The following is a 14,542-nucleotide window of genomic DNA, read 5'->3' on the forward strand; positions in this document are numbered from 1 at the left end:
CTATGTGGTGAGACAGTGGAACACTTTTCTTTTGAATATTGATCTCGACTGAAAAAGGAAAGCAAATATAGAAATTGTGTGATATGATAATGCAACTTAGTTTTTGTAAGTTCTTATCTCTTGAATCATCCGGTTTTGTTTTTTTGAAAAGTTCCTACTGATAAGGAATAGATATAGATTACCAAAACAAAAACGAAAAAAACAAAAAAATTCAAAAAAAGATGCAAAAATAAATTGGCAAGTCGAGTAACTGGATAACTGGAAACTAGTCTGCTTTTATCACTGAATATCTCCCCAGTCTTACCCCAGAATATTAACGAAAAAGTTGGAGAAAGGAGAAAGGAGAAAGGAGAAGAACACAATATTTTTTATACACTCTGGAAATTATATATGAAATGGGAAAAGAAAAGAGCTGGAAAATTTTTTCATATGGTTAATGCGCTTCGGAACTTGCCGAAACGCTACCATAAAAAGAAACAACAATACTGCAAATTTGCGCGTCACAAAAACGAAATCTGTCTTTAAATTACAGCCTATACCGAAACGTTTTTTTTTTTTTTTTCAGCACATGCGCAAGGAGTGAGAGTAGGTGATTTTGCAGAGGATATGATGAAAGTTTTTAAGGCTAAGGACAAACGTTTTAAAGGAGTGGGAAGTGAGAAGTGAGGAGTGCGGAGCGCAGAGGGTATAGCAATAATGGCAAGCACAGAGAAGTAGTGTACGAAAAGATTGTTGGCCAACCATGTTCATGTGGCAGTATATCCTCCCGAAATTGTCCGAGAGAGGTTTACATGCATCCCCGCCTCGCAAAGTAGAAAATCAACTACGTCATTTGAAGTAGCATTTCAACATTAAGCGCTCTACATAAGCTACTTATAAGTTATCAACTGCTTACCCTTTTTCGAATCAGTTATTCCCTGTTGGTACAACTTGGCCAAATCATTGCCATCAAATTCAACATGTGTGCTTGGAGCATCCTTCAACTCACCATTTTCATACCACTCAATAATCTGCTTTAATGTCTTTGATTTCAACTCTTGGTTGTTCTTCAACAACTCAGTGACCCAGAACCCTGCACTGGTAAAGTTTTTGAAAATGTGCAACGAGGTTGGAATGATGACCGGTTGTTTAGACATTCCCCCATACGTCAACATCAACCCGTTGTTGCCCAATTTTCTTGCAATTCCAGTTGACGACTTGCCTCCCACACAATTCAAAGCCAATTTGAGCTCACCGCCAGTTTCCTTAACCCAGGACTTGATTTGGCCACCAAACTCTTTGGATGCATTATCTTCTTCGGTAATAACTTGCGTCGCACCCAACTGCTCCAACTCTTTCTTAACCTCGTCCAAGTCTGGTCTGTCTCTAATCACAGAAATTGAGTTAAAGTTTAACAATCTCCCAACTTGCGAAGCGTATTTTCCCACAGCCGAATTTCCTCCGTTTTGAATAAACCAATCCTTGCCTGGTGCCAATTTCAAATAATGGGTCAACATGAGATACGCGGTCAATGGGTTAACTGAAATAGTTGCCGCTTGATTTATACTCAACCCTTGCTTTTTGCCATTGGACTTTGATTGATCTGGATTGGGCAACTTGATAAAATCAGATGATGTACCCAATGCATGAGTTCTCCAAGTACCGTAATTGACTTGGCTTGGAATTACCCAATCGCCAACAGCAAGGTCTGACACTCCATTCCCAACTTTCAAAACTTGGAAAACGCCTTCATTTCCACAAGGCGCTGCAGGTTTTTCTGTGTCGAAATCCAACGTCTTTTCCGGCTTGGATGGATATACTCCTTGGATTTGGTTAATGTCTGATGGATTGACGGGAGATGCCAAAGTTTTCACAACAACCTGGTCTGATTTCAAGTTGTCGTCGTCGATGGAGAATTTATGAGTAAACAACACATCGGAAGGTTCTCCGTGTTCAGTGTAGAGCACAGCTTGGGCAGTAATCATGCTTCTTTTAAAGATTGAAGAGGTCAATGGGACAATTGATCTCCTGATTGCAAACATATTCAAGTGATATATGTATGTAGCTTGCTTGGCGGACTTTTTTTTGCTTCTACAGTGATTTTTTTTTTTGTTGTTGAATTACGTCAAGGGGGGGAGGGAAGGAGAGGGTAGGCAAAGGGGGGGAACTGGCTCGCTTGCCCACTTGCTGGCTCACTCGCTACCAAAGAAAAAAACGTCAAGTTCCTTCCTACCATACAAATTTTATATTCTATATGAATCATACAAAAAGGGTAAACCCACTCCAGATCAATTCTGCTTTCCTTCCTTTTCAATCTCCTTCAACTTCTCAGCTTCGGCCAATCTCTGCTGTTTTTGCAACTTTTTCAATTTTGTATTTTGATAAGTTCCCAACACAAAGTAGACCAAGTTGAAAAACACAACCCACAACTCAGGTCTAACAAATTTCTGTGCCACCAACAAGGCAAAGAATGACGTTGTCAATGATGACTTCAAGACTGGCAAGTACCCTTTCTTCAATCCTGCTTTGACGATGAACAAGATTTTCTTCAACTCGGTAATTGGGTTACCCGAAGTGCATTTGTAGTTGTTGATGATGGCTATCCATGCGACAAAGCAAGCCGAGATGGTTGGCGTCACTGTCAGCAAACTGGTCAATAACTGCAAAACCTTTTGCTTTCCTGTCAATGGGGGTTTATAGATCTTGTTGATGACAGCATACATGTTGTGACTTATTGGTGTTGCAATCAATGCCCCATAAATGATCATCTTGACCAACTTTTCACTGAAGACGTGTTTGACCTTGATGCCTAAAACTTTGGTTTCTCTGTACTCATTGGTGATGACTGACGCAACCGTTTCATTCAACCCACTGAAAATACCAGAAGTGATTGACTTTGTCAACAATGGGTACTGCAAAAGGTACGAAAGATACTGAGCATTAAGCGCTTGAAAAGTTGACATTGTGAGCCAAAGGTTTCCTGTTCTACTTGAGCCAGGTAAGTGAGTGAGTGAGTGAGGGAGTGAGTTGGGATTCTGATACCAGATGGAGTGATATTTGTCAACGTCGTAGATTATTTTCTTCCTGGCATCCAGATCTTCAAAACCGACAAGCCCCTCTTTTTATCTTTCGGAAATCTCCACCCACCCACGCAATATTTTTTTTTTTTAAAAAAAAAAAAAAAATTTACACGCGCCAATCGACATACCCGAACGGGGGATACGACCCCGCTCAGAACAAAGAAGGATAGCGCGTAGATGGTTTATCACCTCGTTGACCCGAACAGTTGAGGAGTGGTGTATCTGGAGGGTGCCAATGCATGGGCTTTGTTGGAATCCTTGCGGGCTTGGAATGGTGTGCATCATGTAAATGCAAAGGTTTGTTGTGATCTTTATCATCGCATTGTAACCCCGAAACGTATATCTCCGAGAATGCAGCGTATTTCCGTGGGATTGCCGCGACAGGCCTCTGTTTGATCTACGCGAACGTGTCTCAAAACATATTGACCTGGCTGTAATCTGGAAAGAGCGTAAGCAACGAATAGCCTTCAATTTGCATTTTCGTTTTCTACTCCGATCCTCAAGTGTATTTAAATATGACTCAAAAGCTTTGAGAATAGTACTCTAAGAATGAGACATTAAAGTTTTCTCAGTTGCAGAAGGATATTCTTGAACTTCGGAAATGTACTGTAGTGGCTCCAGTGGTGAAAGTAGTTTGGTTTGCTTGAGCTGTATCAACCAAATTGCGCATTAAAGAAGGTTCAAGGCAACCTTTGTATACGTTACATTTTGCATAAAAATATTGCGAAAAAAACCGCATTACAAACACAAAGACCGGCAGAAGTGACCGCTGCTTTTTGTCGCAAGAATTAACAGAACACTCCAGAAACAGTAATCGAAAAAGGCCATCCAAAAGATGTGTGTGATTATTGAAAATGATCCGTGGGAGCATGGTACAGAGATAAGGTGTTGCTTTTTTCTATCACCATAGATGAATTATATACTGCGAAAAGTGGGGAAGCGACGACCCAGACAATTAAATTTTGAAAATGACGACGAAATTGAACATGAACGTACAGTGATGTCGTAGTTCTACACTCACAGCAGACTGGCTCCCCTGCAAACGATCAACTAAACCTTTTTTTGTAGAGCGTTCTAACTCTGCAAGATCTTACTAATGAAGAGTGAGATCTCGAATTTTGAATCATTTTTTGAGACATCCAGCCTTTTACTGTGCCGTCTTGGGCAACTGAAGGGCAAGCTAAATATGGCTGGCCATGACTACAAAACGACCAATACCACTCTGGCAAGCAGCCGTATCTCCTACCATCCTTGTCACCCCAGTTCTCCACCAGAGTTCTAGCCAAAACAAATGAAAAGTCTTTTTATAGAAACTTCAAATTCTGTGTCGGAGGAAAAAAAACAAAACAAAACAAAACAAAATTTTTCTTTTATTTTTTTAGTGTCTGATTGATTTTTTGTTGACTTTGTGACTTCGGAAGAACACAAGTTGCATTCGAAGCTTGATATACAATTAGCTAGACATTCAAGTGACGTCTTCGAGTTCAGGTACGGGGATACACTCTAACGAGAGCTGCTGTGAAGAGTACTACTCTAGCTTGGAAGTGCCCCTTGCCCTCAAGAGATTTTGCCAGCACTAATTAGTCTAATATCCAGAGCTGGTCAGTATAAGACGGAGTAACTAAAAAAAAACAAAAAAAAACAGTACAATGTACCCTTTATTGTCTTTCTCCAGAGGCCGAGAAAATTTTATTCGAAACGGAACCACATTGTATGCGTTTAAGAAAATTATCCACTTGGATGATCGAGGTGTTTCAAGCTAACTCCGTACCAAGAATCGTAGTTCTTCCGTCGTTTGCGAACTTTTCTCCACTAATCAAGAAAACCACACCAAGAGATCGAGCTGTCAAAAAGAAAAAAAAAAAGGACTAACTGTACAGCCAGGGGGGTCATTGGACAGAGTTTTCTTGTGTTCTTCCGCTTCGAGCGCAGATACTCCGACAACTCTTATCAAGGCACAAAAACTCTCCAAAAAAGGGCAATTTATTTTAGGTTTTGTGAGAAAGTGCACATCATTTTAAATATGGCGGGGAAAACGAAGCAGAGAGTAGGGTGGGAAGAAGGCGGATGCACCAACGCGATAATAGAAATATTTCAATAATGGTTTGAGCATGGCATTTAAGCGTACAGCCCAAAACTCAACACAATCTCTCTATATACCGTATTAGTAATTCTCAAAACCCTTCCCCTCTCTTGAAATCTCATACGACTCCACATTCTGAATCAGACACAGAAAAAAAAAAAATTACAGTCACAAAACAAAATTAATTTACAAGTAGCAATCATATCACCTTACATAAAGTCAGAGAATCGAGACAAATTATAGAAAGTACAAACTATGACAAGGCAAAAGAATACGCGACCCGTGGGGAGGTCCAAAAAGAATAAAAAATTACAAAGGCGCCGCCTCCATTCACGATTTTTGCTGACAAAAGTCATTAAATCCCTTCTTGCCGAAGTCCGTGTCTCTGTCACTTGAGATTCAAAGCGTCATCTATAGTTATGAGCCAACACGAAGAAAAAAACTATCAACATTTTATTGATGCGTATGATGTCATACACATTAAGCCAGCCTTTTTTCTTTTTCTTTTTCTTTTTCTTTTTTTATTTCTTCTGTAGCTTTAACGCTGTGAGTTTAAAACTACTCAACACTTTTGACTTTTGCCCATTTCGGAATTTGTTTTCTTTTCTGGCGCTTAAGCTTTGAAATGATTTTTGAATTCCGGCTTTGTAACTTGTGTCTGCATAAATTAAAATAACTGCAAAAATACATAGGACTGCATACAAGCCTTTCATTCAATCTCCCGACACAGATTCCCATAATGCAGACCATCATGTGCTAAACAATAGACTAGGAATCTGAAAACAATAATCTCTACAATAGTTAAACCATCCAGGATCTCTCGATTAAAAGCAAAGCCTACACGCCTTTGAAGGGAGTTTGTTTACGTCCCCTTAGTAAAAAAATCAGTCACGATTTTGACCTTTTTGTTTTTTATTTTATTTTATTTTACTTTATTTTTTTAGTTACTCAATTGTGCTTTACCAACTTTGTGTTTTGTTTATTAGTTATTCCACATATTCTTGCAAGGTATATACACTCGCCTCCCCCAGTTCTGTACTATATATGTAACCCAAAGGTAACAGAACAATGCCCCAACTACTCCTCCAATATGCCGCATGGAGTTGTGTTTAGATAGCAAAGTGGAAAACAATTGTGAAGTATCATGCAGAAAATTTTTTCCTTTCACGGGGTGGAACTATAAAACCGCATGTATTTCGCTTTCTACCTCGTCTCTCCAAATGGCTTTCCTCCTCTTTTTGCCATCTCCCTAGTTCTCGCGTTGCTTTGATCGCTAAAGTTATTATCCACAGACCTCACATCACCTAGGACCCCGGATTAATATTTTTCTTTGCTACCTGACACATTTTTATTTTATTTTATTTTATATTATTTTATTTTTATTTTTTTGCAGTAGGAGAACAAGACAAAATGCCAGTTGATCATACACCTGACGCTGGCGCTGAAAAGCCCATCACCAACTACTCCGATGTTGCTGGTAAGGATTCCCACCAACACCATGACAACGGCGCTCTTTTTGAAACTTCAAATACTTCAACCAGCGACTCGCTAAATCCACCTCCAAAAGAGCACATGGAAGACTCAGATTCCGTAGTGTCAACTGAACGTGCAGATGGGGAACACGGTAACATTTTGGCCCAGTACACCGAAAAACAAGTTATGGCTATGGGAAGAAACTATGCCTCAAAACACGGGCTAGATCCAGATTTGTTTGCTCGTGCAGCCGCATTGGCTAGAGCACCAGGCGCATTCAATTCAATGCCATTTTTAACCGATGAAGAAAAATCGGGATTGTACTTGGAAGCCACAAAGAAATGGCACATTCCATTGAAGTTGGTTGCTGTTATCGCTTTGGGCTCCATGGCCGCTGCTGTGCAAGGAATGGATGAGTCCGTCGTCAATGGTGCCACCTTGTTCTACCCAAAAGCGTTTGGTGTGGACAAGATGAAAAACGCCGACTTGATTGAAGGGTTGGTCAACTCAGCTCCATACTTGTGCGCTTCTTGTATTGCATGTTGGATGACAGACTTGTTCAATCGCCACTTGGGTAGAAAATGGACTATTTTCTGGACTTGCGCCATTTCGGCAGCTACTTGCATCTGGCAAGGTTTTGTCAATAACTGGTGGCATTTGTTTATCGCTCGTTTCTTTTTAGGATTTGGTATTGGTATTAAATCAGCCACTGTTCCTTCCTATGCTGCCGAATGTACACCAAAACATATTCGTGGCTCTTTGGTTATGTTGTGGCAATTTTTCACCGCTGTTGGTATTATGTTTGGTTATGTTACTACTTTGGCTTTTTACTACGTGCCCAAAAAGAGTTTTGGCACCGGTTTAAATTGGAGATTGATGTTGGGAAGTGCCTGTATTCCGGCCATCATTGTGTTGTTCCAAGTGCCGTTTGTCCCTGAGTCACCTCGTTGGTTAATGGGTAAGGACAGACATCGGGAGGCCTTTGAGAGCTTGAAGCAGTTGAGATATGAGCCTATTGCAGCAGCCAGAGATTGTTTTTACCAATACGTTTTGTTAAAGGAAGAAGGCTCTTACAAAATTCCAACTTGGAAAAGAGTTATCGAGATGTTCACCGTCAGAAGAAACAGAAATGGTGCCATTGCTTCTTGGATTGTTATGTTTATGCAACAATTCTGTGGTATTAATGTCATTGCCTACTACTCATCTTCTATCTTTATTGACGCCAAATTGAGTGAAATCAAAGCTATGTTGGCTTCTTGGGGTTTTGGTATGATCAATTTCATCTTTGCCATTCCGGCATTCTTGACCATTGATAGATTTGGTAGAAGGAACTTGTTACTTTTCGCTTTCCCACTTATGTGTGCGTTCTTGTTGGTTGCAGGTTTTGGGTTCTTGATTCATGATAGGAGGGGAAAGTTGGGAATGGTTACCACCGGTATTTACTTATTCTCATGTGTCTATTCTTCCTCAGAAGGACCTGTCCCCTTCACATACTCAGCAGAAGCTTTCCCCTTGTATATCAGAGATTTGGGAATGTCTTGGGCAACTGCAACTTGTTGGTTTTGGAATTTCATTTTGGCATTCACTTGGCCGCGGTTGAGGACAGCATTTACCCCAACTGGTGCTTTTGGTTGGTACGCTGCTTGGAACGCTATTGGGTTCTTCCTTGTATTATGGTTCTTGCCCGAAACGAAAGGATTGACTTTGGAAGAGTTGGATGATGTTTTCGCTGTACCAATGTACACTCACGCCATCTACAGAACAAGAACTTTCCTTCGAGGTGTTCAAATTCACGTTTTGCGCCGCAAGAATGTTCCTGAAATTCCCCCAATCTATGACCATCAAAGAATGGCTGTTACAAACGAAGAGTGGAACGATAAGACAGAGGTTTCTCACGTCGAGTAAACTGGCTGATACCCTCTTTTCTTTTCTTTTCTTTTCTTTTTTTGATATTTTTTTTTGTCCTTTTTTAATTCTACTTTAGCAGGAGAGAGATATTTTAATATTTAGAGTATTCGAGAAAATGATCCAATTGTAGGCAAACTCTTGTTATCTAAATCTACTTTACACTCACCTTAGGAAGTCTCTCAAGTACGATCCCAATTTGGTGGCACCGTCTTCCAACGCATCCTTCAACACCTCCATATCCTCATTTGCATTTCCAGAGAATCGGGAAGCAAATTCTCGTGCGCTGGACTCCAAATCACCCAAATTAATACCTCCTTGTGATCCACCACGTGCTCTGCCTCCAGCAGCCAACCCCTGTGCTTCATCTTCTTCACCGAAATAGGACGAGGAGGAGATGGATTGAGCTCCGTTGAAAGATTGTAGTTTAGCCCTCGCTTCGTTTGTAGCATTTTCATCGAATCGAGGTCCCCTTCCAAAAAATTCGTCAGAGGAGATACCCTTTTGGGTTCCAAACTTGTTTGACACCTCTCCTGTGTATTTGATATCCTTATACTTTTTAGCTGGTCCGTTACTAACAACATTATCACCTTGAACCATACCAAATCCCAACTTTTGAAACTGCTGGGTAGTTTCTTGAATTGGAGCTGGAGCCAATTTCTCGTTTTTGGGGTCCAGCTTCAACGACAACGAGCTGGTGGATTTCTTCTCCAATGGTGTGCTTGGAACAGGAGGTGTGGTCTCTTCAGGTGTGTAGCCCAACTTCTTACGTTCTTCCTCCTCTTCACGCGCTTTTCTTTCAATCTCATCAAAATCGATAACTTCGTCGTTTTTATTGATTCTCTTTGCCGCCAATCTCGACTTTCGTGGCCCGTTTCCTTTTGATGACAAAATAGACTTTTTAGCTGCATTGTTGTTCTTTAAACGTGAGGATGCAGTGGCAGTAGCAGTAGCAGTAGCAGCCGTGGCAGTTGGTGTGGGTGTGCTAGTTCTCGACACTGGCTTCTTCTTCAGCAAATCATCAGTGGATCCGATTGGTGTTCCACTTAGCGATCCCAATGGAGATGGCGTAGCAGTAGCAACTGGCTTGGTCCAGTTTGAGAAAAAATCGTCAGTACTATCAGTCGACGAAACGTTTAACAGCGAAGCATCAGCCAAATCGTCCAACGTAACAACATCCGGGTGTTTGATTGCATCAGCATTGGCTTTCTGCTTCAACTTTTCTTTATACTTGTTAGCAGCGGGGGAGGAATACTTTGCCGTTGCATCAACACCTTGCTTATTGTTGACAAATTGGGAGCCTCCGTTCTTGACAAAAAAATCCTTAGCCGGCTGATTACCGCCAAACTTGAAGTTTCTCAACTGCATACGCTGCCAACTATCCAAGTTGGAAGACCTGACAAATGAAACGTGCACTCCCAAATTACGGTGAACCGAGGAACATTGCAAACACAAGAATATACCAAATGGAACGGACGTCCACGTAGGATTCTTATTGGAGCAATCAAAGCAAACCTGGTTGGCAGGATCTTTTTTCAATTTGTCAAACACCAAGGCCACCTCTTCCTTTGAAGCTATTGCGTCAGACATGGTGTAGTCTAAAGGAGCGAAGCTGTTGATTTGAATGGTAGTCAATCAACGCAATTTTGTAAGTGAATTTTTTTTCTTTTTTTTCCTCTCTCTCTGTAATTGTCGTGTCATTAAAATCAGTATCAGTGTCTACTTTAACCAACAACAACGGTATAATACTTTACTATGTACAATATACAATATCCCCTCTGTATCCACACTTAATGGAATGGTCTTGATCCACCACGAGCGAATTCAACAATCTTCCATCCCTCAGTGGTCTTGTTATCAAACTCTTCTGGAATTCTAGTCAAAACCATAGCATAAGTACTCAATTGGATTTGATCTTCAGTACCAGCGGCTATTTCACCAGTCTTGGCCTTTCTATACAAATGGATCTCTTGCGCTCTGCAACTGACAACAACAACAGGAATGTCATTAGGTTGCAAGCTCTTGCAAGTGACAATATCGACACCTCTGATGTCCAAGATTCTGCTATCCGAAAACAATCCTTGCTGGGTAAATTGTTTATTGTTGGCTTCCCAAACGTTATAAGGAGCCTCGCTGAACCATTCCTTCAACACCTTTGCATCATTTTTGATGTACGCATCAACAACTTCGGGAACAATGTAGTCGTTTAATGTCTTTTGGAAATCGGTCAACCTGAATGAAGGGTCCATATACTTTAGCTGTTTGATAGTCTTGGCTTGCTCAGTCTCGGCAAAAAACCCAGTAACCTTTTCAATAATGGTACGTATTAGACTGATCAAACCATTCTCCGATTCGTCCCATTTTTCCTTGAGAATGACAATAGCTTTACCAATAGGCGATTTTTGCTTAAAAGCTTCCCATTTCTCACTCGTTGATGGACCCGATGATTTTATTTCTGTTGCAACCAACTCCCCACCAGCTTCTTCATTCTCCTTCACCGGACCTTTGTAACCTTCTTTTAATTTCCTGGCCAATTCCTTCTCTCTTAGAGCTTGCCTTTGTTCTTTTGTCAAAAATCCACCATACATATTCGAAGACCCATCGTCAATCACTTCTGAAACGTCCTTGTATATCTTTGTCTTTCTCACTGGTTCAAACGCCTTGTCAGCAACATCAGCACTAACTTTGACAGTGGTTCTGACACCTTTCCCCACAGGAGACTCCCATGCTTTATAGGCTGCACCTCCTACTACATCAGCAGTTTTTTTGACTGCTTTCCCTGCGGCACTTCTTCCCTTCTGTGCTCTGGCATATGCCTCTTTTGCCCTCTTAAATGCTTCAGATTCGGCCATTCTTCCGGATTCATCCTGCAAAGCTTTAATATTTTCCTTCAACTCGGACGATTTCTTCACCTCTTGCTTGAAAGTATCGAAAAACACCTTTAATGGGGAGTTTGAAGAGGGAGGTTTGTCATTGAAGTGGATGCTTGATGCATGCAACGCACGTATCGTGGTGGTTACCGGTATTCTAGTGACAAGACTCTGTTGGTTTTTAATTGCGGATCTGAGCATCTTTGCGTTTCAAAATATAGATTGAGGGGGGGGGGGGAGGAAAAGGGGTCGGTGCTTTAGTTGTGTCTATTTACAAGCAGTTGGGGTTTGTTATAGTGATGCAGGCGAATTATTCATGAAGTGAAATTTTTTTTTTTTTTCTTTTTTTTTTTTCGTCTTTGTTTTCTGTCTACTCACAATATCTATACAATTTAACGATACTTCCATTTTTCATAAAGCCTGGCGCCTTGAACCGCCCCGTAGACTAAAATAGACCCTACCAAGCCGATCTGCAAGTTATTCAATATCCTCGACTGCTTTGCTTCAATCGTAACCGCTTTGGAGTATGGAATGTCATCTCTAAACGAAATCATTGTGTACAATGGCAACCATCTGTTTTCAAACCAGGATCCCAAAGTGTAGTCTAGCTTCTTTTTAACCAAGTACCAGATGTTTGTCACTTTAGATGACATTTCGTAATAGTTATCCAACGCCAATTTGCAAATAGCATCTAAATCGTCCTTTCTCTGGGGAGAGTACGCCAAGAAGGCCTTTTCGATATTGCCCTCGTTTGCCTCAATTAACTCCATCAATATTCTCACATCTTCAAACCCACAGTTCATTCCCTGTCCGTAGAAAGGTACCATCGAGTGAGCAGCATCTCCAATTATAATGGCTTTTCCATGGGGACTGTTGTACGGATAGGCACTAATTTGCATAAGCGATCCTCTCGGGTTATTGTCAAAAGCACTGACCAACGCTTCTTCTCCAATGAGGTTGTATGCATCAGGGAAATTCGTCTTGAAAAACTGGGTAAACTCACTACTCGATGTGATTGACTCAATCACATGCCACGGACTAAAGAATGTGGATGTAAAAGATCCATCTTCATTGGCCAAGGCTATCAACATAAAATCATGTCGTGGCCAAATGTGCAAGTGGTTTGCATCGATGGCAAATTTCTTCTCGGGATCAGGCGGTATATACAATTCCATATACTGCATGTCAATATACTTTTGGGAAAAGTCCATTCGCATACCCTTTTGCATTTGATGTCGGAAATGAGAGTGAGCTCCATCCGCGCCTATGATGTAATCGAAACCAAATGTCACATTGCCATCCTTTTTGGCAAACTCCATCGTTGGCGCAGTATCCACATTGCCCAACTTTACCAACTTGTGCTCAAAATAGACTTTTACTCCACTTTCGGCCAACTCCTCCAACAACAAGTCGTTAAGATAGGACCGATCGATGGAGTTTATGCACTCTCCGTGTAATCCGTACAATTGAGACTCTTGTTTCAAACCAGTTTTGTCGTGTACCATTCTTCCTTGCATTGGAATGACATGTTCGAGAATCTTTCTTGACAAGGCTTCATCGACATACTCAACAGCTCGTAGACCACGATTGCTAACGGCGAGGTTAATGGATCGTAAATTTCTCCTTGAGCGATCGATACTTGACGGATTAGGTCTTAAATCAAAAAGGTTGACGTCGTAGCCTTTTCGTGTAAAAGCTAAAGCTGCCAAGCAACCAACTAACCCAGCCCCAACTATCCCAATTGAAGGCTTGTCATTCACGTTTTGATTGGTGGTCATATTGTTATTTGGAGTTTATCTTCACACTCGAGAGTCAAAAGTAAAATAAAAAAAAGAGAAAAAAAAACAAGCAAACAAACAAATATCCGAGACCTCTAACGTTTGTGAGACAAAACATGCAAAGCTATATTTATTGACTATTTACCACTGCTTTAGATAATCTATGTTTCTTATCCCCAATCGACTTCTTCAAAGCTTCTATCTGGTGCTGCAACTCTACATTCCTCTGTGAGAACTCTTCATTAGCTTTGATGGTGTTTGCCAAATTCTCCTTCATCGTGAGATGTTCATACTTTTTCTGCAATCGCTCCTTCTCCGCAATCAAGTCTTTGCGCTTTACCTCGGCATCCATCAAGTTCTCATTGTACTCTTCACTCTGTTGTGAGATTTCAGTGTGGGTGGATTGAAGCTCTTTAATTTGGACCTTCATGCTATCGATTTTCAACAACAACTCGTCATGGACTTCAGATAAGTTCCTCAACTCATTTGTATTGTTACTTAGCGAGTTAGCTTCCATTAGGTAAAACTCGTTCTCATAAGTAATCAACGGAAGTTCAAGTTTTAATATCTTACCAAAATCTATAGGTTCAGAAAGAAATTCTTGCGATTGCATGAAGGTTAGTAGTTCATCGCCAGACAAGGAAGCAAGTTTATTATCATTCTTGAGAAATGCCCAAGCTATCAACCGTAACAAAAAATCAAAGCCTTCAAACACAATCAAATCGAAGATTCTAAAGCTAGCTTCTTCACGACCAAACATTCCATATATCAATTCCGGTACCAACTTTTTATAGTATGCAGACAAATTGACTCCTTGACTAACCAAATGCTTAAAGGACCCAAGTTTATCCTCTAGCGCACGGTTTATCTTGTACACAAATTCCTCTTGTTTGACCAAAGAATACAGTTTGTAAAGCTTGAACAAAACGAAGAATCTCTGCTCCCTGGAAAAATTAGGCACTACTGCTAGTAGCTCGGCACAACTTACCAAATATCTAGTGATTGCCACATCATTTGCAAACAGCGCACTTGCTTCCAGACCCTCCAAAACCACCAAGACGAGCAGAACCAATTCGACAACCTCCTGCTCCTTACTCAACTTTGACACAGTTTCTTCTCTAAGCTTTGTGCTTTGTCTCAATAGCTCATCAAATGTGTTGTTTTGAGTGAATTTGTACCTCACTTGCAACGTTTTCAAGTAAACGGGAGCTCTATATTCCGAAGGGATCCCCTTCAAGATTTCAGTCTCCACCTTATCCACTTCGTGACGTGTAACCCATTGATTACTGTAATCACGAAGTATCTTATTCCAGAACTGAGCAGACTCTTGATCACTGATTGTCTCGTCCAAATCAGGTACAACAAAATGCTTAT

General features: G+C 40.8%; 7 protein-coding genes across 7 annotated transcripts in view; 1 reads left to right on the forward strand and 6 right to left on the reverse strand. All coding sequences in view use genetic code 12, as the record gives it.

The window, feature by feature from the left end:
- Positions 1 to 869: 869 nt before the first annotated feature.
- Positions 870 to 2,021, reverse strand: ETR1 (Etr1p; the record flags this gene model as incomplete). Its single annotated transcript, XM_051750315.1, has 1 exon — positions 870 to 2,021. The coding sequence occupies one exon, from the start codon at positions 2,019 to 2,021 to the stop codon at positions 870 to 872; it is 1,152 nt and encodes a 383-aa protein (XP_051611299.1).
- A 246-nt stretch (positions 2,022 to 2,267) lies between these two features.
- Positions 2,268 to 2,942, reverse strand: KGF57_000115 (uncharacterized protein; the record flags this gene model as incomplete). The annotated part of the gene is made up of 1 exon (XM_051750326.1): positions 2,268 to 2,942. The coding sequence occupies one exon, from the start codon at positions 2,940 to 2,942 to the stop codon at positions 2,268 to 2,270; it is 675 nt and encodes a 224-aa protein (XP_051611300.1).
- A 3,610-nt stretch (positions 2,943 to 6,552) lies between these two features.
- Positions 6,553 to 8,520, forward strand: HGT19 (Hgt19p; the record flags this gene model as incomplete). Its single annotated transcript, XM_051750337.1, has 1 exon — positions 6,553 to 8,520. One exon carries the CDS (start codon positions 6,553 to 6,555, stop codon positions 8,518 to 8,520), a length of 1,968 nt encoding a protein of 655 aa, XP_051611301.1.
- Positions 8,521 to 8,685: 165 nt separating this feature from the next.
- Positions 8,686 to 10,110, reverse strand: GLO3 (ADP-ribosylation factor GTPase-activating protein; the record flags this gene model as incomplete). The annotated part of the gene is made up of 1 exon (XM_051750348.1): positions 8,686 to 10,110. One exon carries the CDS (start codon positions 10,108 to 10,110, stop codon positions 8,686 to 8,688), a length of 1,425 nt encoding a protein of 474 aa, XP_051611302.1.
- A 200-nt stretch (positions 10,111 to 10,310) lies between these two features.
- TIM44 (protein translocase subunit) lies at positions 10,311 to 11,591 on the reverse strand (the record flags this gene model as incomplete). Its single annotated transcript, XM_051750358.1, has 1 exon — positions 10,311 to 11,591. One exon carries the CDS (start codon positions 11,589 to 11,591, stop codon positions 10,311 to 10,313), a length of 1,281 nt encoding a protein of 426 aa, XP_051611303.1.
- Positions 11,592 to 11,782: 191 nt separating this feature from the next.
- On the reverse strand, positions 11,783 to 13,168 carry BNA4 (kynurenine 3-monooxygenase; the record flags this gene model as incomplete). Its single annotated transcript, XM_051750369.1, has 1 exon — positions 11,783 to 13,168. The coding sequence occupies one exon, from the start codon at positions 13,166 to 13,168 to the stop codon at positions 11,783 to 11,785; it is 1,386 nt and encodes a 461-aa protein (XP_051611304.1).
- Positions 13,169 to 13,298: 130 nt separating this feature from the next.
- KGF57_000120 (uncharacterized protein) overlaps positions 13,299 to 14,542 on the reverse strand; it is a gene marked incomplete at both ends in the record, with an annotated part of 5,335 nt that continues 4,091 nt past the window's right edge. The window contains one exon of the mRNA XM_051750381.1: positions 13,299 to 14,494. Coding sequence (XP_051611305.1) covers positions 13,299 to 14,494 — 1,196 coding nt within the window. The remainder of the gene's footprint in view (positions 14,495 to 14,542) is intronic.

Source organism: Candida theae, assembly GCF_024610275.1.
Source record: "Candida theae strain CBS 12239 chromosome Unknown scaffold20, whole genome shotgun sequence".
NCBI lineage: Eukaryota > Fungi > Ascomycota > Pichiomycetes > Serinales > Debaryomycetaceae > Lodderomyces > Lodderomyces theae.